We start from the raw sequence: 27,151 nt of genomic DNA on the forward strand, positions 1-27,151 counted from the left end.
GTCCGACATTGCTTAACTTCGGTCAAAAATCACGTTTGTTGTATGGGAGGAATTTTTAGTATTTGTTGTTATAGCGGCATCAGAAATACATCATCTGTGAAAATTTCAACTGTCTAGCTATCACGGTCCGACTCGCACTTGTCCGGTTTTTGTTTACATTATATGTAAGCACCCGAGGGCGAGAGGTGGCGTGAATTCACGCTTGCGTGGACGTCATTTACATGGCCGTCATTGTCCATTTAGCGTTATTTTTTGCGTAAATTTACGCTTGAGTTGGCTGTTTTACGTTAGATTGAGCTTGGGTATGATTTGGGGTCATGGTCGTAACTATCTTTAGAAATATTTTGTAATTTATGAACACTGTGCTTTTAATTATACTAAGTTTTAATGGGGTTCAAAACTTGGAAAAATTTTCGCCTTGATCTGAAGTGGAGTCAGCGAATACCTTATACATTTGGAAGCAAATAATGGTGGAGATATGGAGGGCGTATCATTTTTTTACACTACCTTAGAAGCTTGATTTTTTCACATCTTCAAGGGACCGTAGACCCGAGTATAAGGTTTTAAATTTTAAACGATACCTCCACGCGCTCCCGAGATAAAGGGTCTTGACTGACAGACAGATAGACGGATGGAAGACAAAGTGATCCTATGTATAAGGGCTTCGTTTTTTCTATGGAACCCTAAAAAATATGCCATGAACTCGGGCCTGCCTTCCGATTTGTATGACGCCCCGTCACTAAAATTAAATGGAGAGAAGTATACAGACAGTCCATAAAGCAGCAAAGCTTTGCGGGTGCGTCCGGCTTCACATAATTACTCATTAGGCGGTTTTGACATCCGCACCGGTGTGTAAGCAAGACATCGCTATATACGTGCATAGCGCTGTCTCACTCATACACCGGATCGGTGTACGTACGGATCAGTGTGATAACCGCGTTCCTTTCAAGCACCTAGCAGAACTGTGGCAAATACGGCTGAATACAGCGCTCGTATAATTGGCAGTCAAATTTATTTTATTTTATGACTCTGAGTAGTAAAATCCACAAACGAAGCTTCTACCTTACTGTATATTTATAGGCTCCTAAACTAGTATATAAAGCTAAAGGTACCTGTACTTACTTTAACAAATTATTAAATTTATTTTACAGTTTTTTATTAAGTCATTTAACAATTTAATGTCTTGAAAGCTCTTAAAGTAATCATCATTAACAGCGCTCAACACATTTCTCCTTATTATTCTCTTCTCTGCTTATGTTTAAAGTTTAAAAACAATAAAAAAATTGTTCCATTAGTATAAGTAATGAAAAACTATCTATTTAGGGACAAACATTGACAAAACAACTTCAACGCAATCTCAAAACAAAGTCTACAAGTCTGGACTTGAAACCTATTTTCACTAAATCATTGAAGATAAATAGGTAGACAGTCCATTAGCGAAGCGAAGCTTCACGGGTGTCCGACTCCGTGTTATCGCATTCTATCATTACCTTTGATGTAAAGCACATGGTGGTAGCAAAATAGTAAATACGGCGGTGCGGCGTTCACACAGCGCTCGTTTATTTAACAGTAAGGTTATCGTTTGTTTGTACCTGATTGTTATTTGTAATAGTTATATGTACCTGCTTGGTATATGTTAATGTTAAGTTTCATGGCGCATTGGATCTGTCTGTAAGGTCATGTAAACATTTCACAAATAAATAAATAAAAATAAATCGTAAAACTAACTTTATGCTCCTAGGGCGAAATAATAAAAAAAGCGGCCAAGTGCGAGTCGGACTCGCTCATGAAGGGTTCCGTATTTAGGGGATTTATGACGTATTAAAAAAAACTACTTACTAGATCTCGTTCAATTCAAACCAATTATCGGTGGAAGTTTGCATGGTAATGTATTTCATATATTTTTTTTAGTTTTATCATTCTCTTATTTTAGAAGTTCCAGTGGGGGGGGGACACATTTTACCACTTTAGAAGTGTCTCTCGCGCAAACTATTCAGTTTAGAAAAAAATTACATTAGAAAACTCAATATTATTTTTGAAGACCTATCCATAGATACCCCACACGTATGGGTTTGATGAATATTTTTTTTTTTGAGTTTCAGTTCTAAGTATGGTAAACCCCCAAAACGTATTGTTTTTTTTTTCTAGTTTTGTGTGAAAATCTTAATGCGGTTCACAGAATACATCTACTTACCAAGTTTAAACAGTATAGTTCTTATAGTTTCGGAAAAAAAGTGGCTGTGACATACAGACGGACAGACGGACAGACAGACATGACGAATCCATAAGGGTTCCGTTTTTTGCCATTTGGCTACGGAACCCTAAAAAGGAATTATATTGTATAGGTAAAAGAGGTATTTGTTGCAAAATTGTAATATTTGTAAGTATGATATCTTAGATCTTGGGATAAAAAATTTCATCGCAATTTAACGGTAACGATAGCCAGCTTTATTGTATTTGTTGATTTCCTGTTTTTTATTTATACGCTATGACGGAAGCCTAGCACAGGGGTTAAAAAGAATAAGCGTTCCAGGTTTCAGTGAATGGTTCGTTACATAAGAACGCTTCTGCTCTCTGGTTTATTGTGCAGTTTCTATCAGTAATATCTGAGCGAATATGGATTTTCACTTCTACATCAGCAACCTTGAAGTTCAAGGAATAACTTTGTAAAAGAAAACAAGTATGAGTATTTAAGAAGACAATATGAGATAAGGAGCTGGCAAGGCATATTGCTTTATAAAACGGATGATCGCGAAATTTATCGAATAGTAAAACGTACGACAAAAGAGTTTGGGAGGCCGAATGAAGGTTGCCGGGCATGTGCGCGTTGGATGAAAACGGTTAAGGTGACGGTAGAGGTGGGTAAATTTTCAGATTCTGTCAATTTACCCCATTTCACACACAAGCGCACTTCACGCACACTACCTCACTTTACTGGGACAGGTCATTGACCCATCAAGTTTTTTTAAGATAGCGTTTTGAGTTTAGTGTTAACCACTGACCTCTTTTGAGGAACAGAAACTGTAAAAACGTTCCATTGAAAGAAGAAAGAGAAACAATACATTAAATTTTGCTCTCCTTGTCTGTTCATGTCACACGTGACGTATTTAAATTCTAATTTAATTCATTTGATTGTTAACTATTTTCTGCATATTATGGCTTTGTCGAGATACGCGTTTTGTAAAGTAAAACCGAATAAACCCAGATGTCATTAAGTCAGATGTAAAATGTTATTTACTACTCTATACGGTTATTCATAAGGCGAAAAATCAATTCAATTAAAAATTTAAATAAATAAAGTTTCGGCAGGGTGGAAATGTAATTAAGGCCGACAAAATAAAATTTAATAATATATGTCGGCTGATGTACCCCTAAGATCTTTACAGATTTACTTGTACGAGTATCGTATATTCGCTATTTATTTTGCTATTAAATTTATAAAATTAAAATAAATAATTAAATATTATACTGGCATTCCACCGCTATTATTTCAGTGCTGAACTGATTATCTTCGATCGTAGCCTTGATGATGTAGTTGTACTTAAACTTACGGCGGTAGGAGCGGCAATGAACCCCGCGCAGCGTAGAACGAGAGGTGCGTTGGGATAAGTGCATATACATATAATTCTTCGTGCGTCTGTCTGTCTGTCCGTCCGTCTGTCACAGTCTATTTTCTCCGAAACTACTGGACCAATTCAGTTGAAATTTGGCACACATATGTAAATTTGGCACACAAATGTAAATTTGTGACCCAAAGATGGACGTGTAACGTAAATAAAATGTATTTTAGAGAATTTGAAATACGGTAGCCATTTTTGGGGGGGGGGGTAAATGAAAAAATTAAAATATATGTTTTTTAAACTATATAGTGATACATATCAAATAAAAGAGCTCATTGTAAGAATCTCAAAGATATATTTTTTTTATAATTTTAGGATTAATAGTTCAGCAGTTATTCATGAAAATAGGCAAAAAATGATCATTCTCCGCCCACTTTCTCCGAAACAACTGGATCTAAAATTTTGAAAAAAATACACAAAGTAGTTCTTTACCTATATATGTCAGGAAAATCTATAAGAAATGTGCAGTCAAGCGTGAGACGGACTTAATATACGGAACCCTTAGAATGCGAGTCCGACTCGCACTTGTTTTTGTTTAGCTCTTATTAGGTTTAAGGAGTTTTATGAGTGAAAAAAGAAGTTTTTTGTTTTATGTGCCCGCGTTATTGCCGATCGATTGTGTTTTAAACGATAATTAGACAAAAAAACTTGTTTTTCACCCAACGAATATAGATCCCCATGACACATCTTCCAAGTCGCCTTTGGATAGGCTTAATTTTAAAAATAATTGAAATAATGTTCTATATCATTCATACTTGCAAAAAAAGACTAAAAATAATTTACGTGACCAATGCTTATTATTAGTAAATATCTTACAATTTAATATCTGATATATCACACGATACAAAAAAATGGCCGCAAAGTTAAAAGTTTATTTATTTACGTTACTAGTTCATCTTTGGATCACCGACTCTTTGTCATATGTGAAAAATGTGTACCAAATTTCAATGGAATTAGTCTATTAGGGGCAGACACACGAGTGATCTTAAAAGGGATTTTTTTCTTGAATGATTTGTATGTACTTACCCCAACGCACCTCACGTTCCACGCGGCGCAGCGTAATCAGTAAGTACCTAATAATTAGTGTCCGACCGAAACACAAATTTCTGTATATATAAATATTGTTGTCCTACTTGCTCCCCAACTTTTGGTCTTTGTCACATAGTTTAGTTTCATAATACGAAGTACTATTTCGTATGTTTCGGCCAGGCCGAAAGATTCGGCCGTTTTTTGGCCGAAACCAAAACTACGGCCGAAACATGATTTTATGGCCGAAACTGGCCGAAACCGAAACCGAAACCGAATCTTCGGTCGGACACTACGAATAATCACAATGGTCTTAAGTACCACAGACCCTACTGTCGCTTAAGTCCTTTATGACAATCTCTGCCTATTAGAACTTATAAAAAAAAAGAAACCGAGTAATTATATCCAACTACCGAACCTGCTTACAAATTTTCTCGAGATATTTGAGAAATGTGATATGCAAAGGAGAACATTCGAACAAACGAAAGTATTTTTGCCCAAGCTGAAACGGAGACCTTCGCCTACGCTCGGTCAGTGATGGTTTAGGTACAGTCAGCTGCAGGTCACCCCTGCATAGAAGATTGTATGCAGGGGTGGTACCTTTTCTCTGCAGCTGACTGTACACCTATAAAAAATTGTTGTACCTGCTGCAATTTTATACCGGTACCGTACTTTATATTTCAACAGGTATAGTACCTTCAAAACGAAGCGGTATTGATAAATAATAACGGTACCGTACCGCCTATAAATAATAATAATAATAATTCAGTACTTGACGTACAAAAATTTTTTTTTAGATTCCTCACGTCGTGGGCTATCAGAATATACCCCATGTATGTTAGCCGATTTTTCGTAGTTATCGAGTTATGATTTTTTTTTACTTTTAACTTTTCATATGAAATTCCGGGGTTGCCATACAGAGTGGCTAAAAAATAACTGCATTTCCGTTGCCAGGGAGGTTTTGGGATTATACTGAGCAACTTTTACAATGGGGCCAACCCCGAAACCGCGAAAAAAAATTACCCTTCCATAGAAAATGGACTAGCCAAAATGTATAAAAAGCCAATTTTTTTTTCGCGATTTCGGGGTTGGTCCCATAATAAAAGTTGCTCAGTATAATCCCAACACCTCCCTGGCATCGGAATGCAGTTATTTTTCAGCCACTCTGTATGGGAACCCCGGAATTTCATAGGAATAAGAATAGAATAAGAATAAGAATTGTTTATTGCCACATACATGAACATAAAATAGAGTTAGAATTACTTACATAATAAAATAAAACAGTTGTTATCATATACAAAACAAAAGTGAGAAGATCTTTGTATTAGGCAAAGGGTTCCAGTCTCAGCGTGTGCCGGGCCTAGGTGCCCGGCGCTGGTTTTCAGACCGGTCCCAGACTAAGGACGGTCGGAGAATATTACCTACATAGGAAAAGTTAAAAGCTTAAAAAATCATAACTTGAAAAGTACGAAAAATCGGCTAACATACATATGGGGTACATTATGATAGCCCACGATTTTTGGACGTCACGGTTTGGACCACCCTGTATAGACAATAATCTCAACGCTAGCCCAATGCGGATTGGGGACTTCACACACAGCTTTGAATTTCTTCGCAAATGTATGCACTACGAGTATGCAGGTTTCCTCACGATGTTTCCTCCTTCACCGAAAAGCTAGTGGTAAATATCAAATGATATTTCGTACATAAGTTCCGAAAAACTCATTGGTACGAGCCAGGATACCAATGAGTTTTTCCTTACCGCTTATACCGTAAAGAAATAATGCAGTCTCTGCTTTGCACGATTATTGTGTGGACATAATTCTTATAATCACCGGAACATACATACCTCTACGCACAGAATGTCATTGAAATAAAACATTGTTTTTTATAGTAAATTAATATAACATTCGATTTATACACATAACAATAAGCAGGCCAGGCCGCAGCGATATTGGCCTGTAAGCTTCATCTCGGTCTCCAAATCCGCAAAACTCGCTGGTACTATGCTGATCTTGCCGTTATTAATTATCTTGATTCTTGAAGATTATCAGAACAGCACGTTACGTAATCGCATACATAGACGGAACGAACGTCAACAAAGTAGGTGTAGACACTGCAAGTCTTTAGGTATTAAACGAATTACGCTTCGTATTAATAGATGAGTAATATTTAAATGAACATATAATATTCTCTAACATAAATACAAGATTACAATTAATTGACATCAAAAGTCATTGACGTACACAAGTCATATACATTTTTATAATGACGCAAAATTGATACCAGCATAATGAAAATCAATCCCAATCAGTAAAACGAGTCTTTAAACTTTTTTAATTTTAAGCGGGTTTTGAAGGAACAAGTTACTTAAATTCGATTGTAATCGTATTGTTTTAGGATAATTTACTGCTGTTTTCGACCGTTACGACCCGTAAATAACAACAACTCACATTTAAAATTTGACTGGAGCTCGACGTGATTATATTTATTTACCCTATTTTATGAAATACAATTTATCTACTGGTATACATTTTCGTATGCGTATATGATGAAATGTCTTTATTAATGTCAAAAACGAGCTATGACGATGTACACGTCTGCTTCGATGCAAGGCCAACGGCCATCTGACTCGAAGAAGAGTTTTGAGTGATGTCGTCAATGTATGGAAATTATACGAAAGTTTACATTGGGGATTGAATTTCTGTGTTGTATTTGTGAGTAAAAATATAAGTAGATAATAATCTGGTAGTTTAGTTATCTAGCCTTCAAAATCCCACAACAACTCAATTACTGTCAAAGACAAAACTGTAATGCGTCTTGCTCAAACGGAACTCCATATTTTGATTTTTGGACACTTTTAGTGTCGATTTGTAGAGAATTACAGGAAATAAAAAAAAATATGGCGTGAAGAGCCGGTACACGGCTTCTTCGTGAACAGATTTACGTATAATTTAATGCAGTTATTAATCATTCATTGAAGAAATTGATTGCACAAAGTGAGGTCTAAATCGAAAACGTCATATACCGTCCCCTTAAGGTGAGTGTATTGAGGCTTGTCGAAATGTTAATGATAATATAATGACTGTTTTCGAACAAGATAAGAATCGAAACTGTTTACCTATACCTACAGAAACTTTGTTCCACGCTCAACTCTGTTGCTCAAAACGTATTTGTGGGATTTTTTTTTTTTTATAACAGGGGACATCTTACACAGATTTTATGCTCTCCTATAAGTCTAAGTTTCCATGAAATTCCGGTGTTATAGGAACATTTTGCTTTATGGCTAACATCACTATGTCTAAGAACATTGTAGTACTTCTATCTATGTACATACGAAAGTTACGCTCGGTCGAATTTATATTTACGCTTCAATGGCGGCGCACTTAACCGCGCTTGCAGCTTTTGGACCAGTGACATTTTAACTTATTTCGCCAACCTCGTATTCCAAAAGAGAAATCAGCCTTAAAATATATAAAATAGAGTTTACATTTCGGAATCTGAAAGCTGTAGAATGAGAGCATGGACGTTTTTAGTGGCACGATTTGCTGGAGCTTTCCCGGTTGCCGAATATTTGACCCGTGAAACTGTTCTTACCGTTGTTCTGAATTGGCTTTTGCATTTAAATCTAAACCCCATTCATGCAGTAACTCGTTTGATCGCGGCGATCGGGAGGCTAATTGCTTTGGACATATTTCCATTAAACTTTTACACAATACTTGGATACACATAAGTGAGTTTATGATTTTTGAAATAAATACATGTATATAAATAATGAATGATTAATATGGGACAATCTTACACAAATTGACTACAGTAAGAACAATATTGAAATGTCAGGTCAAAAAGTGCATGAAAACAGACCATGAAAACAGTCTAGTTCTAATTTTAATATTTAACAAGCAGAAACGTCTGCGAATGATGCGAGTCTAGTTCTAGTTCACAGTAAGGCACAGTTCGACATGCTAATGCCCAATAGATGACACCCTGCTATCACCTCTATTGACAATGACTTAAGTTTCAAGATGACATGTACTGGGACCGCGTCGAGCACCATACGTTTACTTTACCTCGAGCTATAAAAAAACATTACATATTTCTACGAACAATAATTAAATCCACGTCAAAGAAAAACCGTTCTAATCCGCCTTCCCAGGCTGTAAAAAACTCGATTGCCTTTTAACGTTTGACGACTGTTTTTCTTACGGGGAGGGTTAAGTAATTTGTCAGCCTACATTCCTCCTGAATTTGTTTGTGTTACAGAGAATTTGTAGGAGAAGGATTCGCGCTGCTCTTAAGTGCAGAGTTTTGAATATCTGCTTAATAAGTACAAAGAAAGGCCTTAGTAATCGTAAATCAGGGTGATTGTATGTTGATTATATGGAGCGACATAATCGCTAAGCGATAAAGCTCTTTAGTAAAGATAAAAAAAAGAAAAAGTACAAAGAAAGTAAGTTATGTTTTATTTGTGAAACACGGGTTATAAAATCAATGTATAAGGAGCTCAAAACAGTGGCAGAGAGAAAAACGGAATGGCGATTACTCCAACGTCAAGAGCCGTTAAAATTACGATGATGATGATACAATGACAGTAAATTGATCAGTGCTCTGGCTTAACACGTTTGTTTATATTAGACAAATAAAGTTACCTGCCTTAACCATATCAATGAGTATAGATTTTATAGAGAGTTACTGTCATGGTAAATTATGTAGCCACAGTAAATTCACCGCCCTCTTTTGACAAAAGATTAAAACTGTTAGAACGCCATTTGACTTTGATCCTTATTCTTTCACTGATATGTGTTAATTTGTAAATACTGAAATTAACGCCATGATAGTAACTTTCTATAAAATCTATACTCTTTGACCATATGTAGATTCGAACAACTGAAGGTAGTAGCTTAAAATGTCTGTCTACTTAATAACGGCCAAATTTATTCAAACAAATATTAGGAATTTCAATTATAAAACAAGTTACGAGTAGCAGCGCGGCCCATGGCGTAACAAGAAAGTTTAGGAATGAGCCTTTATTAGCATCTCATTACAAGTTTTTATTTGGTGTAAAACTAGTAGTTCATCTTGGAAAACGAAATTATTAAAGACAGTTAACAAATTAAGAGAGAGTCGCAAGACCTCTTTTTTCATAAAATTGCCTACTCCTCTACGTTACGTTCTTTGTTCGTTTTGGCGTGTGCTATAATGACCAGAGATGTGTTAACATTGTAATGTTTGTTATTTGCAAATTTCAGCATTGTGAAAACGCGGCAAGGGACCAATTATTGTAGCGATATATCGATTGTGATGACGCTTCTGCGTACACTAAAGTGTACCTATAAAAGGTAAGTATAATATTGCTCGTCTATAACAGACGAAGAACAAATAAGATTCCAATACTATGAAGAATTTCTAAATTTTATAAATTATAATGAATTTACGACATAAACAAAACTTGGTTAATGCGCAATGCATGTCCCCGTTGAAATATGATTATGAATTTAACCTCCTAAGACCCCGCATACAAATTTTTGAACATATTCCAAAAAATATTTTGAACTTTCATTGAGTAACTAAGGATTCCAAATATAAAAACAAAACAAATGGTTCTGGGTCTCAGGAGGTTAACACTGGTTTCAAGCTCGAGGTGGTTCGAGTTATGTAAAATGTAGCTAAGTAGGTCACAGAAATAAAGTCCGTGCCGGATGAAAGTAACCAATTGGGTGTGTCATTTCCTCTGTTAGCCAGCTCCAAGGAGTTTAAGTTTCATGAAGTCGACTATGTATCGTGAAGTGTGGTGTTATGAGACAAATTTAAATAAATAAACAGAAAATTCGACAAAACGTTTGCACCACAACATTGCCACCGCACGCTATAAATGTCCAAATCTACATTTTCAACTTATTGGATTCCTTGAAATACACAAAAGTGGTTTTATTATATAATAGGGGTATCTGGTATCTGAAAAACACTCGCATAAATTTTTGGCCGTTTTCGTTAGAAAGTCACAGTAACCAGCAGCAGCAGACGTATCCTACCCGAAACACAAAGTGTTTACTTGTAAATTCACAATCTAACTTGCTCTAACTTGCAGGGCCTCTTTCACGTGAACCCCCACATGTACGGGTCACATGTCGTCGCAATCGCGCAAATTGCTCTTTTACATCTGGCGACCTTTGACAATGCGTTCAGAAATACGCCTGCCCTTGACCTTTCGTTAGCACGTGGGTCGACGTCTCCATAGTTCAGGACGTGTGTTCCCGATGCTTGCGCGAGCAAGACCGAGTTGAGCAACTTTGAATTTGATCTTAATCTAGTCGCATTTTGAAATCACCGCAATACATCTCGGAGGTACAGTCAGCATTAAATATATAGTAACCCAAGTAACCAAATATATCGTAACAAACCATTATTATCATTGGAATAAGGATGTCTTCTGATATATTTTGCGACTTTGGATGTCATTTCCTAGGTATTTGATGCTGGCTATTATTCATAATGTATCATGCCAATATACGGCAAGATGCGCTGCAATGATGCGATTGAAGCGTACTAGAAGAACTCTTAATAGTCTAGCTTCCATTTAATCACCAATAAAGTCTAAAACCTGAGGTGAATTTTAAAGATGAGGATTCTAAATCGTTCATATAAATAATTAAATACTAGATCTACTTAAACCATGCATCAGTGGACCACCGCTCAAGCAGTGTAAATAATTCTGAAACTTTATTAGGAGCTGAACAATTTTATTAGTCGCTGAATTTGCCAACATTTGAAGCCACTAACTGCCGTATTCGAACTTCAAAATATTCAAAAGAGACGACACGTACTAGATCTATTCTAGATACGTTATAGTTTAGATTTCAACTAGTTCTCTTTTGCAGCGCAATTCGGGCAACCAATGTCACTTTTACGTTAGATAGAATTAGATATCTAATAGATGTGAATTGGATCTCTAAGCCATATCTTGTGGAAATCGTTCAAGAGTATCTCCAGAATCGCGCAAATGTCAAATTTGACAGGTATGATCTTAAACATATCGTTATCGTATATTGGTGATGTCTAAAAGATATCTTATAGATGTCTATTTCAAAATCCGAATCGGGCCCCTAGTCCCGAAATTTGCAATTTGGGGCCCGTTTCTCAAAAGCTTGTAACTTGTATTACAAGTGGAAATCTCTTTCTAACAAAAGCTGTCAAAAAGTGACATCCGCTTGTAGGTACTACAAATTACAAGCTTTTGAGAAACAGGCCCCTAGTATTTTTCTATTCATTGCTCGGTAAGCGAATAGAATAACACACAAGGCGGCTCAGTGTAGAATATTGTGCCTTTTATTTTATTAGACGATAATAGATGTCAGAGCCTATTTATACATTGCTTGATCCTTAGACCGTAAAACGTGAGTATGACGGCTGTTTACGTATTTCAGTTTAGTCTTCACTAGTTTTGAAAACAATGTGTTTGTTATACGAGTATGCGTTTTTGCGATTCTGCATTTCATGTTCGCTTGCTTTCTTTTATAACTTTTAAACTATTTTGTTACATTTGGATAGTATTTGGCTGATTTGAAGAGCTTGTCCTGGGCGGAATAAATACGAAATCAAAACTTGTCTCTAAAAAATGTATGTAGTTTTCCTTTAAGGTACGAACATACCAAACGTTTTCGTAACATAGAGAAATAATGCTTATATTGTACAGAATAAGGATCACTTCACATTCACACATTCATCAAATTTTATCGAAACCTAACGAAAAAGTACGACATAATTATAAATCGGCCATTTAGCATATCTGTTGGAGTTGAATTATTAAATGGACAAAGCACAGATAGATACGTATGTAACATGGAGTAATACTTCGACTGGTTCTAAAAATGCACATTTTTCATAAATAAAATACGCCAAGTAAGTGCAGCCTATAAAACATATTTCTTTTTTTTACTCTGTATGATTTCTGTGTAAATTACTTAAAGTTAGGCGGCTTTCAATTGCGAGTTTCTGCGAAAAATCTACGTTTTGAGCACAAGCACAATATGAAAATTATTACAAGCATTTACCTACTAATTTCATCAGAACCAGAAAAAATATATATTTGAGTACCTAATATAGGTACCTATGTGTTATTTTGTTTTCATATTCGTGTGACCCTTTGATTTCACTACGCCAAAAGAACCAATATCCGATAAAGAAAATAAAGCAAATATTCCTCTTTCTCGCCCCTTGCCCTATATTAACACTCCGCCGATTGGAACTGGAAAGCGTCCTCCATTATGGTGATTAGGCAACAGACTAATTAATTCCTAATTACACGAGGTGTCGGGCGAAATTTGAACGGGATTATTAACAATCTCCTGAAAGCATATTCTATGTAAATTCATAACGTGCCCGAGAAAGGTGCAATTAAGGCGACCCTTTTCTAGAATGGAGAAACGCATATTTTGCCGTAACAAAATATTAGATACCGTAAAAGTAAAAACTATGCCCTTTAACATAACTTTGCCCGGCGCGTCACAGTTCAGTAAAAGCGAAATAACTTAAAAGTAGTTACAGATACAATTTCTGAAGAAAGGTGGGCGAAGTTAGGTTAATAGGCAAAGTTTTATACTTTTACGGTAGCTGTTTTTATGTGCACATTTGCACTGAACACTTTGTATTGAAAGCAGTTTTATTGTTTGAAAATATTTATTTTTTATAATAATATAATCTTACCATGACGTCACCAAAAGGCAACCCATAAGTTGCAACAACTAGGTCAAGCACAGACACCGCAAAAGACCGTCGCTCTAACTCCCCCTCGAACTCGAGAAGTAATGTTGAAACTGAATCACGTGATTCCAGGCACGTGGGGAAGGGCCCGCGACAGCTCGTTTAAATACAGCAGCCTGATTAGAAACGCTACCAAAACGAAACGAATATACTGACCAGTGTGTGTGAACTACTGATAGTGTTGTTTAATCAATCAAACATATCGCTTCATAGGAACGTAATGCTTTTACTATTATCCTTTCCTTCAAAACTTCTAACTTTTGTTTTTCTGTTTTATTTTCTTAGACTCGGAAAGTGCGGCTAGGAAGGAGTGCCCGTAGGGGATTATTCATCATGAACGTGATCGCACGTGATCTGGATTCGGGAACGAACGCACTGGTCACCTACAAGATGATCACGGTGGAAATGGTTTGTTTGATTTGCATAGAAGTAATGGCGAAATTAAATTATTATAATGCATGGAACAATAATTTAAATCGAAATTCAGTACTTATCTTTATAACTGTATAAATTTAAACTGCATAAATTATGAAAATACTATTAATACTAAATCTATTAATATAAAATAAAATATAAATTGCATGTTTTGTAAACTAAATGTAATATTTATTGGAATAAATGGCTCTACTACTACTACTACTACTACTACTACTACTACTAATGGCGAGCTGACTCTTCGGTATCCGCCAGCAAAGCCAGAAGCGCGGTGGAACCTTGTCATCAAGGCAACGGATGACGCGGTGCTGAGTGAACAGAAAAGTACTGAGACTTACCTTACTCTGATTATGGGTGGCAGTGAGCTGGAAGGCGTGGCTTTTCTTTTATTAGACTCGGAAAGTGTAAGAGCAACCGGCACCAGCTTTCATATAAATCAGTTAAACTAAGGGTAACATTCCATTTCTGACCGCAGCTGCACTACTGGTACTGAACGCGTCGCTGTTATTGTCAATTTCCATAGGAAAATGAACAGTAGTGCAGCTGCGGTTGGAAATGGACTGTCACATTAACACAGCAAAACGAGGTCTTAAGTTCAACGATTTCAGGGTTTACTTTCAAGTTTGATAGTATACTCGTAAATACTTGATGGACATTAACTTCTTTATTTATGTAAAAATAATCATGAAATTTACCAGGATTGTTGTTTAAATATTTTTTTTTTAATTTCTGGGTGTTGTCTGCTTATAAAATATTGTATTCTCTCATTTAGATACTTAACATAGACTGTTTTGCTATCTTAAATATTCAGCTTTAAATTTCTACTGTTCTAAATCTATCCACTATTGTTTCAGCTGAATACCATATTACGCCACAGCCTGTTTTGATGTATTTAGTATGAACAGGGATGTGGTCCCCTTAACGGAGGCCCAAGGTGCAACAGCTAAAATACCCCTGGAAGGGCCTAATATATCGACGGCTGCCCACTTTAAGCTGACAATATTGATGGCTTGTATGTTATTTAGTATGTTATTTATCCAGTCGCTCGTGCGCATTCGGGTGTGACGGGTGTGTGCACTTACCGCTGCACTACGTTAGTGGCCGCTAAAATGATGTCCACTTTGAAGTGCTATACGTGTAATATCGTGATAGATGAATTATTAGCTTATATTCAAAATAAACTCAGTGTCTCAACGGAGGATACTCTAGTGCGAATATGCAAGTCATCGTTTTCGTCAATGGAAATCAAGACGTCGAAATCGTTATTGTTTGAATCCCTGCCTATTAATAAACGCAAAATTATAAGAAAAGGCCATCGCAAGGAACAACGTGATATGGAGGACATTATAAATGTGTTTAAAAATACGGACCCTGAGGCTATGCCTATATTTGTTGCCCGAGATCTGGACAAGTTACCGCCTCTAAGCTACGATCACATCGACGTTTCAAAGTTATTGAAAGACCTACTGAAAGTCCAAGCTGAGGTTGCTGACATGCGATCTAGGTTTGCAACAGCCGAACAAGTACAGGAGATAAGACATGAGCTCAATAATTTAAGGTGTACACCCTCTATTATGGACACGTTCTGCAATGTAAACACACGGCGCGGCGCTTATCTCGATAGCGGTCCAACCGGGTTTACTCATTTTGATGTTAGCACTAATAGTCCCCCGCAGCCCTCATGTCTGCTTAGTAATAGCTCAGCTCGTGAAACACATAATGATAGTCTGGTGCAAAGTCAGATATTGTCACCGAATAAAAATTGCAATTCACCGTGCGTCAAAGAGGGTACACCTAAGCGCCGCGATAGCATACGCGTAGTTGCAGCGACGGTTGAACATGAACCCGCGATGACGTCATCGTACGAGATAACTAAACAGCTGACCGCTGGAGTGTGTTTACCTGGTAGTAACAGCAATAAGAACAGCGAATGCACTCTTTTGAATACTAAAACTAAATTGGTATCGGAGGTAGTTAAGACTGCTGTATCAAGTGCAGGTGTACAAAAAAGTCCTGATCCGAACCCGAATGAGTGGAAGAAAGTTGAGAGCCGTAAGACTATAATGCAAAAACGGCTGATAGGCAAACGAGGCGTAGCGTGCGAGTCGAATTCTAATTTCAAAGCTGCTGTGATGAAAGTACCGATTCTTATTACCAACGTGCATAAGGACACGGCAGAGGACGACATTGCCAACTATATTCGGGACAAAACGCATGAAGTCGTCAGACTTCATAAAATTGCCATTAAAAAACATAATGACTACGATGCGTATAAATTTTTTGTACCACAGCACAAGTTGTCGTTGTTTTTAGAGGATAAGCTGTGGCCCGAAGGTATCATATTTAGACGCTTTGTGAATAATAAGCCCAGGGAAGTTACGAGTACAATCCCTGGATCCGGAACTATACATACAAATATATTACGTTAATGAATATTACTTCAAATCAGTTTGTCAGTTATAACTGCAAGAATGTGAAGCGCTCTCTTGAGAGTATTAGGGAAATATGCAGGTCCTCCGATCTGGTTGCTCTTCAAGAAACTTGGTTGCTGCCGGGAGAAGTCTCGTATTTAAGTAGTATTGATGACGAGTTTGGAACTACGGGAACTTCGGCAGTTGACACTACCGCAGGCATGTTACGTGGCAGGCCCTATGGTGGCGTTGCCCTTCTGTGGCGAAAAAGCGTATTTCGTGATGTGGCTGTGTTAAGCTGTGACAACCCACGTGTTTGTGCGATTAAAATAGTTATCGAAAAGCGCCAGATACTGGTTGTAAGTGTATATATGCCTACAGAAAAGCATAGCAACTTAGCGGAGTTCACGGATTGTCTCGGTGCGGTGAGTGCTATAGTGGATAATGCTAACTGTGAGTCTGTTTATATACTCGGGGATTTGAATGCACATCCTAGCGGTTTATTTTTTACTGAGTTGTCGGATTTCTGTAGTGAGCGCGAGTGGACTATAGCGGATACAGATATTTTGGGCTTGTCGTCGGAAACATACACCTTCATAAGCGATGCTCATGGATCTAGACGGTGGCTAGACCATTGTTTGGTGACTGAAACTGCATTGAAGTCTGTTATGAATGTGTATGTTGACTATAACACAGTTTGGTCCGATCATTTTCCGTTATGTTTACGAATTAACTTAGGTGTTATTAGACAGAAAAATTATCCCAATATATTTGATTGTAATAATCTTAAGGTTAAATGGGGGCACAGAAATGCGCATCAGATTAGCAAGTACACAATGCTTTGCAATGATTTATTAAAATCAATTGACTATCCACATGAAATGAGTGATTGTTGTCGGTCTGATTTTTGTATGAATGATGGGCACAAAAGTGTTATTTGTCGTTTATATTTGAGTATCTTGACTGCTCTCAGACGGGCTGCTTTGCTAAGTTACCGTGGTAGTGGTCCCAAAGGAAAAAAGGTGAAGTGTGTCATTGGCTGGAATAGGCACGTAGGTGAGGCTCACAGGCAGGCTAGACTAGACTTTAAGGTGTGGGATGAATCCGGAAAACCTTCGACGGGTCGTTTATATGAGGCGATGTGTGCAAGCCGTAGAATATTTAAGTCAAGATTAAGGTGGTGTCAAAACCACCAGGATCAAATTAAAATGGACAAACTTGCATTACATCACTCAAAGAATGATTTTAGGAGTTTCTGGAAAACGACTAATAAATTAAACCCTGCGCCTGGCTTACCTGTGAGCATTAATGGTGTGACCGACCCTTTGGAAATAGCCACTTTGTTTAAAAATCATTTTGCAGTAAAGTCACCACTCGGACCGTCCAAGTCGATGCTTGACACTGAGATTAAATCTGACGTCCCAGTTCTCGAGATTTCGGCTAAAGATGTGGCACAAGTGCTCAAACAGATGTCTAGAGGAAAGTCACCCGGTCATGATGGCCTCAGTGTGGAGCATCTTCGTTACGCCGGGCCGCACTTGCCCAGAGTGCTTGCAATGTTTTATTCGCTATGTCTCCGCCACTCATATTTGCCTATGGAATTAATGAGAACTATTGTAGTGCCTATAGTAAAGAGTAAAGTGGGGGATATATCGGATAAAAGTAACTATAGGCCTATTTCCTTGGCGACTATTCTGGCTAAGGTTCTTGACGGCTTGCTTAATGTTCAGTTGGATAAATATCTGACAGTCCATGACAATCAGTTTGGTTTCAAGCCGGGATTGTCTACTGAGTCTGCCATACTGAGCCTTAAGCATGTCGTTAAGTACTATACCACACGGAAAACACCTGTTTACGCCTGTTTTCTCGACTTATCTAAGGCTTTTGACTTAGTAAGTTATGATCTGCTGTGGAAAAAGCTGGGAGAGTCTAACGTGCCGGTCGGAGTAATAAATATTTTCAAATATTGGTATAATAACCAAATAAATAATGTTCGATGGGCCGATAAGCTCTCTGAGCCTTACAGGTTACAGTGTGGGGTCAGACAGGGTGGGTTGACTTCACCGAAGCTGTTCAATGTATATGTGAACGAGCTGATCGTCACGCTCAGCAGCCAACATGTCGGCTGCCACATAGATGGCGTGTGTGTTAATAACCTGAGCTACGCGGACGACATGGCGCTGCTGAGCGCGTCGGTTTGCGGGTTAAGGAGACTGCTTCAAATATGTGAAGACTATGCATCTAGTCACGGTCTGATATATAACTCTAAAAAGAGTGAAGTAATGGTTTTCAGGTCTGGGACTCGTTTACCAGAAAATGTGCCCCCAATTAGGTTGAACGGGATCGAACTTAGTCATGTAAGGCAATTTAAATACCTAGGTCACCTGCTCACGGACAACTTGATGGATGACGCTGACATCGAGAGAGAGCGTAGGGCGCTGGCAGTCAGGGCGAATATGTTGGCTCGTAGATTTGCGCGGTGCACGAGAGAGGTAAAAGTGACTCTTTTCCGAGCTTACTGTACCTCATTGTATACGTGCACTCTATGGGCTCATCACACGCGCAAAGCTCTCAGCGCCCTACGCGTCCAGTATAACGATGCGTTCAGGGTGATGTTGAGGTTGCCGCGTCGCTGCAGTGCATCGGGCATGTTCGCGGAGGCGCGCACCGCGTGCTTCTTCACCACTCTGCGCAGGCGGTGCGCGTCCTTGCTCTGCAGAGTGCGTGCTAGCCCCAACATCATCTTGAGCATGATCTCCAGCAGGTTTGATTGCCCTTACATGAACCACTGCATGCTAATACATGTAAATAATAATATAAAGTGAGGTATATTTTAATTCTGTTGTTTGTTAAATTTTAAATTTTAATCTTTAATTTAATTGTAATTTTAATTTAATTTTAATTTTAATTTAATTTAATATTAATTTTATTTAATTTAAAAATGTAAAAATATGGACTGTTTAATTGTCTGAAATAAATTTATTTTATTTATTTTATTTTATTTTTTTATTATTTATTTATTTTTATTTATTTATGTGGCCTGGGTCAGGTGTGTTTATAACCAATGTTTAACAAAGGTGATGCTGCGATAACTGTCGATAACAGTTTTCGGTTGTAATTTAGTTTATAATTTCATTCAGAGCAATAATTTGCTTTATAAGGGAGACAAGTTGTTATTCAAGTCGTGATAATATTTCTAAATTGCAATGGTTTCAAACACATTTAATAAATTATTCTGTTTTTAGTATTTGTTGTTATAGCGGCAACAGAAATACATCATCTGTGAAAATTTCAACTGTCTAGCTATCACGGTTCGTGAGATACAGCCTGGTGACAGACGGACGGACGGACGGACGGACGAACGGACGAACGGACGGACAGCGGAGTCTTAGTAATCGGGTCCCGTTTTTACCCTTTGGGTACGGAACCCTAAAAATAGTTCAAAAACCTTGAGAAAAACGACATTAGGCGATTTCTATTCTCAAAAGTCATTATAGTTCGTTTTTTTTGCATTAGAAAGAAAATAAGCGATCTTGATATGTCTTTTAATTGAAAAACGCTTATTAAAAATCAGTAACTTATACTTATGAAAGCAGAAGAATATAAATGATCGTATTAGATTCATAATTGTTACATATTAGTAGATTCCGGACAGGGCACGGGAGTAGTAATTTGAGCCTTTAGGTATTTTTAAGTGTACTCTAAAAACCAATTAATCAGTGAATTCATATGGAACCCGGTGTGAAAGTGTGGCTTCTTTATGTAAAAAAAAAATGGTAAGTATTATCTGATGCTAACCCCCGATTTTCATCACGGACAGAAAAAAAATCGTGTTCAGAAATTGACCCATTAATTTCTACTATAGTTCGTTTGTTTTTAGCATTAGAAAAAAGGTAAACAATCTTGATGTGTCTTTTAATTGAAAAACATGTTTTATAAATAAGTCATTATAAAACATGTTTTTCAATTAAAAGACACATCAAGATTGTTTACCTTTTTTCTAATGCTAAAAACAAACGAACTATAGTAGAAATTAATCTATTGTATAAATTGCTTATTGTGCTAAATCGTCACGATTTTACTCACTGTATTCAGCTTTTATAATATCACGGAGTTTTTCATGTCAAACCTTTTTGTACCTCCGCACAACAAAACCTTTACATAGAAGATCGATGGACTGCAAAACCAGGAGAAAGGATCATTGTTATGTTTTCATCCGAATGAGGAAAGTAATGTCTCAAATCCCAAAGCGATGCGGGACGGAAATTTAATCATGATCATCATCATAAACGGCTACCCACCCGCGCACTCATCGGACGACAGTTCAAACATTATGTAGGTACATGTTGTATTCTATTGAAATAAGGCCAAAATATATACACATTTTCGGAGAAATCTGTAGCTAACTTTATCAACTCCTTCTACAACCTAACCTAATTAATATATCTGCCAGATAAACTGTCCATTCTGCTTTTTACGCAAAAAATCAAAACGGAAGCAAGTAATATCATGGAAATATTCAAATTGCAGTGCCACGGCTCACGACGATAATCAAATTTACTTACATTTTCGTTGCTTTTGCGTTTATTGTTTAAAAAAATCCTATGGTATGAAAAGAAAAGCTAGATGGATACAATGCATTTATCTTCTGAGTGTAAATGTGCAAAGAAGTCAGGGTGGCTGTTAAGAATGTTAAGATATTGCTCCGTTCAATATTGTAGAGAAAATATTATGAAATACCTAATAGCTAGTGAAGTAGAGGTAAATACAATAGAAAAAGCTTATTCTGCGTAAAGGCTCGATAAATTTGATTGACATTAATAACTTAAATTGTAAAAGTTGGACTACTAAACAAATCATTACAAACTTACAAACTTCGCGATAAAAAGGCAAAGGTTTGGTTTGAAAGGGTTATAAAGCAAAGTTCGTGCATAAATAACCTAACTTCATTTCAACTCGTTTAAATGTTTACTAGGTCGGAAAAATCTATTTGCAAAAGATAGTGGTTGTTCAAAAGGCTGCATTATACGTATCGAGGGTTAAGAGAACTTGTTGAAGCAAAACTTCAAGGGTTACCTAATACCTTTATCAGAGTTTTGAAAGAAAACGTTTTAGATCCGGTCTAGCGTGTGAAATAGAAAAGATTTCTTCATTCGTTGTGAAGGAAAATCTCATTCGTGTCTGGCTGTCTTTTCGTAACGCCGAAATCTACATATCTACTACAGTGGAATCCGCTCAAAATTGATCCTGAAATTAAGCATAAATAAACTTATGATAGTAAATTACTATCATAAGTTTATTTATGCTTAATTTCAGGGTAAATTTTGAGTTTTATCGGGCCCAGGCGAAGGTGGCAAACATATTATATAACTGTTATATAATATGTTTGCCACCTTCGCCTGGGCCCGATAAAAGTGGAAAATCCTAAAAAGGTGACATGGACTTTGCAAGGAATGACATGGGTACCATTTGTCTTGCAAAAAAAGATTCTGAATACAATGTTAAGTGTGACCGTGGGCTCTGAAGCATACAACCAGGATGGACACTAGGGTAACAAATATATATTTGATATATGTACACAACGTATGTAAGCCAGAAGGTAATCTATCTGAGTATATCCAAGCTGCTTTCGCATTGATTGTTACTGTGACAAGGTACGAAGTGGCACAGAAATCAAGTTCCTTGACTAGACCTTACCGAGTTGATAAGTCATCATCATCATCATTAACTTAAGAGTTATTCTCTTGTTGGTGGAGTATCTTCCAGCAATCCCTATCTTGCGCCAACTCTTTGACTTTTTGATACACGACCCCTAATTATTCTTTCACTTGGTCTAAAAAGCTGCGTCTGGGGTTTCCTCTGCCCCACTTGCGTCCTATCCACACCTCCAGGATAGTTTTAAAGAAGTGGTCGTGTCAGTTGACAAATAATCGGCATTAAAGTACAAATAAAATATTAGGTCCTAACCTAGAAACATCATGTCAGCTGCCTTACGTCTCATATCAATCTACTTCTATCTATTACAAAATACATTACCTGCTGAATGTGCAAGCATGTGTATTGCCAATTGCCACACGCATGGAAGTGATGGAGTCGTTAGGCATCCCACTAATGTATGCATTACGAGTCCGGCACGTGTGCGGCAGTAATGGCGTTTCATTGTCCTAATGCACGTAAAGCACGACAGACTGCGTGGGAGCATTAAATACATCAAGAGCTAGACCGTAATTAAACTTTGTTTCTACTATTATCTCACCAAATCCTGATGCAGCTTATACGCAACGACGTATCTTATAAGGTACGTTTTTGTCATACTGAAATTTTGGTGATTAAAAGCGATGATGCAGTATTTGAATCAAAATTATTCTCGTTGTCTTTTTTTGGCTCAGGGACAGAGTTGTTACGCTTTTATTTGGGATCAAATAAATAAAAAAGTTGAGTGCCATTTTATATATTTATTTAGCAGTAGATAATATTTTACATGAGTAAAATCCAAAACAACATTTTGTCATGATAATGAAGCGCACTTCGTAAAATAAATCAAACATATTTTGCCGTCAATAAAAGCTGTAAATACCTTTTAAGCCGTGAAAAAAAAAAACATTTTCTAAACACCGAAGTACCTACTAGAATAGAATCAATCGAAACCGGTTGCCTTTGATATTTTCTGAAAGGCTTGTCAATCTAGCAAATGTCAGATACAAATGAACGAGAACTCGAATGTAACCTAGATTTCTGAGCGAGTATTTGATTTAAGTACCTACCTAAAGAATCTTCTGAATTTCGTTGTTGTTTTATTATTGATATTGATTAAATGTCTAGTTCTCTATGTAGCTTGTACCTGAATGTCAGATATCAACCCTTAATAGGTACAATTAAATACCTAATTGCGTAAAATTGGAATCTTCCGTTATTTCAAAATTAATAAGAATTTCGTGTTTTTGGCTGGAAGCAGGTGTAACCTTCTGTGATAAAGTACTATAAATTATACTTCTTTATAATTTACATATTTAAAAGTCAACCGTGATTTGAGGTTTTAAAGTATTCCATTATTTTTTGCTTTTGCTACACTTAGAAAAAAAAGTAAAAAAAATTGTATTTCAATAAAATAAATAGCATTTCAAGAGAAGCAGTAAGTACATACAATCTTCACACTATGCTCAGCCTGTAACGATTTCAAAAAAATACAACGAAAACAATTTTGAATCAAATAATTTAACTTCTTACTTTTCGAAGAATCGTCTACATCTACACATTACAAGATTAACATAAACGAATATACGAAAAAACGTTTCTTTACGAATAAAAAACCATCTTAAAAGGAACTCAAAATCCTCAATATAAACAGACGACAATAATTTCCTCACTTCGTTTCTTTTTATCTCAAAATTCACAGTAGACATTGCCTCACAAAGGACGATTTTCATAAACTCAAGGGACGCTTAGAAAAACAACGCAAAGGAATTCATTATTTGCGTTGAATGTTTTGTTTCAAGGATTTTGACTGTTTCTAAGCTTCCCACTAATTTTAATCACAGAATCTATTTAGGTTTCGAAAATGAAATCGACGAACCTACCTAGAATCCAGCTTTCACCAAAAAAGTATGTACATCCTGATAGCACACCATAAACTATTATTTTAATCTAACTAACTCAATTTTTGAAATTATATTGGGGGAGTGCTTACTAATTATCTTACTTACCATTATATATTACATGGTTATTAAGAACTCCAAGGTGGATGCAATCTGCGGTATTATGGTACAAAAGTCTCGTGCGAATACGACATTCTCGCTTCCTCTTGAGTAGTTTTCATCTCCGCTTAGAATACCGAACCTATACGCCCAAACGTTTGTCTTGGACCGGTATTAAAGTCGCGAGACACCAAAAGACTCTAAAACGCGTATCGAGTTAAAGGAAAACAAAACTTTTACAGTCTTGTCTCCGTTAAGTTAATTCCAAGAGAACATTACGTCTTCAACTGCACCATTAAGCAAGCTTAAGCATAGCTTAGCCGTAGCCTTCACTGGTAGTACTGGGAGGATCTCTTCAAATTTGACTACAGGGGATTTCGACACCCATTACAAGGATCTGGAGTTCATCCTTACAAATGAATTCTACTTTATGATACTGGGTATTCGATGAGTGCCGAAGTGTCATTATCTTCTGACGCCTTTTATATTTACTAAGAGCTTTGCGACAATAAAAGCACAAGACTGCGCGCCTTCTAAGATTCAAAATGACACAAATTCAGGGGAAAGGTTTAGGGATTTTCAATTTTTAGCAAATAACATAATATAGTTAGGACAATCGCGTGGAAGTACAACAGGAAATGAGGATTAAGTAGTGGCTGATTTTAGTGGCTCACACAAGCATCAGTCCAATTTCGACTGCGGCACCAACTGTCAGAAATCTCATTAAGCACTAAGCCTTGATCTTACGTTTTATCTTATCTTTAGACATGTTACGTCACGTCAAAGCGATCAAAAGCGAGATTAAATTTATTCAGACAGTGTCTAGATGTGTACATTTTTGGAACAAGCGTACTTTAATTATTAATTAGTTATTTGCAAACAAACAAAGCCTATCTTAATGTAGATTGCTTGAACTTACGTACTTTGATAGTACAAGGTACCTTTATTCAACAAGTTATATATTATTCCATACAAAAATTGATCTTAACACATTAAGTGCGGGAACCTGTTCGTAGAAAACGCTAAGAAAACGTTGGCAGTAAATGTGCCAATACATGTGCTTCATTTAGCAATATAAAAGGCATTTTCTCTAAGGTGCCTATTTATACGAGCCGACACCATATATTATCAACGAAACGTAGCTGGAACTTACATATATTATAGTAAATAAGTTTGATTGAGTGGAATATATTACATACTGTTATTCCTTGGGTATGGGTAATTCAATTCAATTCTATTCTTTTTATTTCAGATAAAGCATCCATATCGTGTTAGTTACAAAACAAATAAATCTTACGCTAAAACTTAAATACTATGTTAGTAAAATAAATTAAATTATTCTTAATAAGACTAATAAGTTATTTATTACCCATGAGGAAAGTGAAGTTTGTATGTATATCAATCTTGTTGTTTCTCAACTGAAGGTATAGTTTAATTGAGGATATATCAAAAAGTGGCACTCTTTTTTATTTGGTGTGTGTGTGTGTGTGTGTGATTTATCAATATAATAATATTGATAAATTCCATAAAAGCTTTAATACTGTACAACAATCTAGAAATTAACCCTTCCCCCGTCAAACCCACCGAAATGCGCCAATCGAAATCCAAACTGAATTACCACAGTTACGGACACGTCTATCCAAGCTAAAGTTAGTTTATTTTTGTTGGAACGCAATTTGGAACTCCATTGGACTGTGTTCTCTAGAAAGAAAACGTGATAACAGTACACGAGTTCAATAGGCTTACAGTGCCTATCATTACTAAGCGTTGGAGGGTTAACTAAAGGAAAGTTGCGGTTTGTCTGTGCTTTTATTAATTCAGTGTGAAAGTAACATATACTTATGTATCCTTTGGCACTAGTTTTTAGGGTTCCGTAGCCAAATGGCAAAAAACGGAACCCTTATAGATTCGTCATGTCTGTCTGTCTGTCTGTCTGTCCGTCTGTCCGTCTGTCCGTCTGTCTGTCCGTCCGTATGTCACAGCCACTTTTCTCCGAAACTATAAGAACTATACTGTTGAAACTTGGTAAGTAGATGTATTCTGTGAACCGCATTAAGATTTTTACACAAAAATAGAAAAAAAACAATAAATTTTTGGGGTTCCCCATACTTCGACCTGAAACTCAAAAAAATTTTTTTCATCAAACCCATACGTGTGGGGTACCTATGGATAGGTCTTCAAAAATGATATTGAGGTTTCTAATATCATTTTTTTCTAAACTGAATAGTTTGCGCGAGAGACACTTCCAAAGTGGTAAAATGTGTGTCCCCCCCCCCCCTGTAACTTCTAAAATAAGAGAATGATAAAACTAAAAAAAATATATGATGTACATTGCCATGTAAACTTCCACCGAAAATTGGTTTGAACGAGATCTAGTAAGTAGTTTTTTTTTTATACGTCTTAAATCGCCTAAATACGGAACCCTTCATGGGCGAGTCCGACTCGCACTTGGCCGCTTTTTTCAATGAAGGGTTGGGTACGTACACCTTAATGCGCATATACCTACCTACCTATCTTAATGCCTTCCCACATAATTACATAAAATGAACTTAACTTATTCTAAATATAGTTGAGTCTGTCATATTAGAACCTTTATTGCCATTTACGAAGCATTCATGGCTACATCAGCCACCCACTCATCCTGAAAATCATTTTCCATGGGCTAACCATAAAGTAAATTGGACTTTAACCCAAACGGGACTGGGTTAAGACTTGATTGGCGTTCATATTTTTCTTAAACATCGTGTCCCATATTTTTGAAAAATATTTACAGCAAATTCAAACTCTATTTTGTGAAGGATAGGGTCAAAAATGCTAATTGATTCTTCTACTCAGTTCTTGTGATTTCAAAAGGACGTTTCTGATTCAACAAACAAGTGCACATACGTCGTTTTGGGCGTAAGCTGAACGGATGGAGTATCCGGTGCGGTGCGAGCGTAGAATTGGGTCAACTGTCCAGCCAAAGGACGCTGGCTACCTAATATAATGCTGTGAATGGAATTGTTGTTCGCAACGTTCGCTACGAGTAGCCTTTTGACAGCTTTTTCCATTGTGCTTTTTATAGAAAAAGTTGTACGCTTGAACTTTTAAGAAAATATTTTGCACGAAAGTGAAAGTACATACATAGAAAGGTTTAAGGCATACGAGTAAGTCGGTCAAAAACTTTTTTAAGTAGGTATGCATTTAGGTTATGCGTCTTTCCTGT

General features: G+C 36.8%; 2 protein-coding genes across 4 annotated transcripts in view; one reads left to right on the forward strand and one right to left on the reverse strand.

The window, feature by feature from the left end:
• LOC134654115 (serine-rich adhesin for platelets) overlaps nucleotides 1–27,151 on the reverse strand; it is a 381,264-nt gene that overhangs the window by 241,969 nt on the left and 112,144 nt on the right. The window lies entirely within an intron of this gene.
• Nucleotides 14,949–17,416, forward strand: LOC134653840 (uncharacterized). The gene has a single exon (XM_063509203.1). The coding sequence runs from the start codon at nucleotides 14,951–14,953 to the stop codon at nucleotides 16,268–16,270; it is 1,320 nt and encodes a 439-aa protein (XP_063365273.1). The 5' UTR covers nucleotides 14,949–14,950; the 3' UTR covers nucleotides 16,271–17,416.

This window comes from Cydia amplana, chromosome 14 (assembly GCF_948474715.1).
Source record: "Cydia amplana chromosome 14, ilCydAmpl1.1, whole genome shotgun sequence".
NCBI lineage: Eukaryota > Metazoa > Arthropoda > Insecta > Lepidoptera > Tortricidae > Cydia > Cydia amplana.

What these genes read in the sequence shown, in the direction of transcription:
- LOC134653840 (XM_063509203.1), top strand. Translation starts at nt 14,951, where the DNA reads ATGATGTCCACTTTGAAGTGCTATACGTGTAATATCGTGATAGATGAA.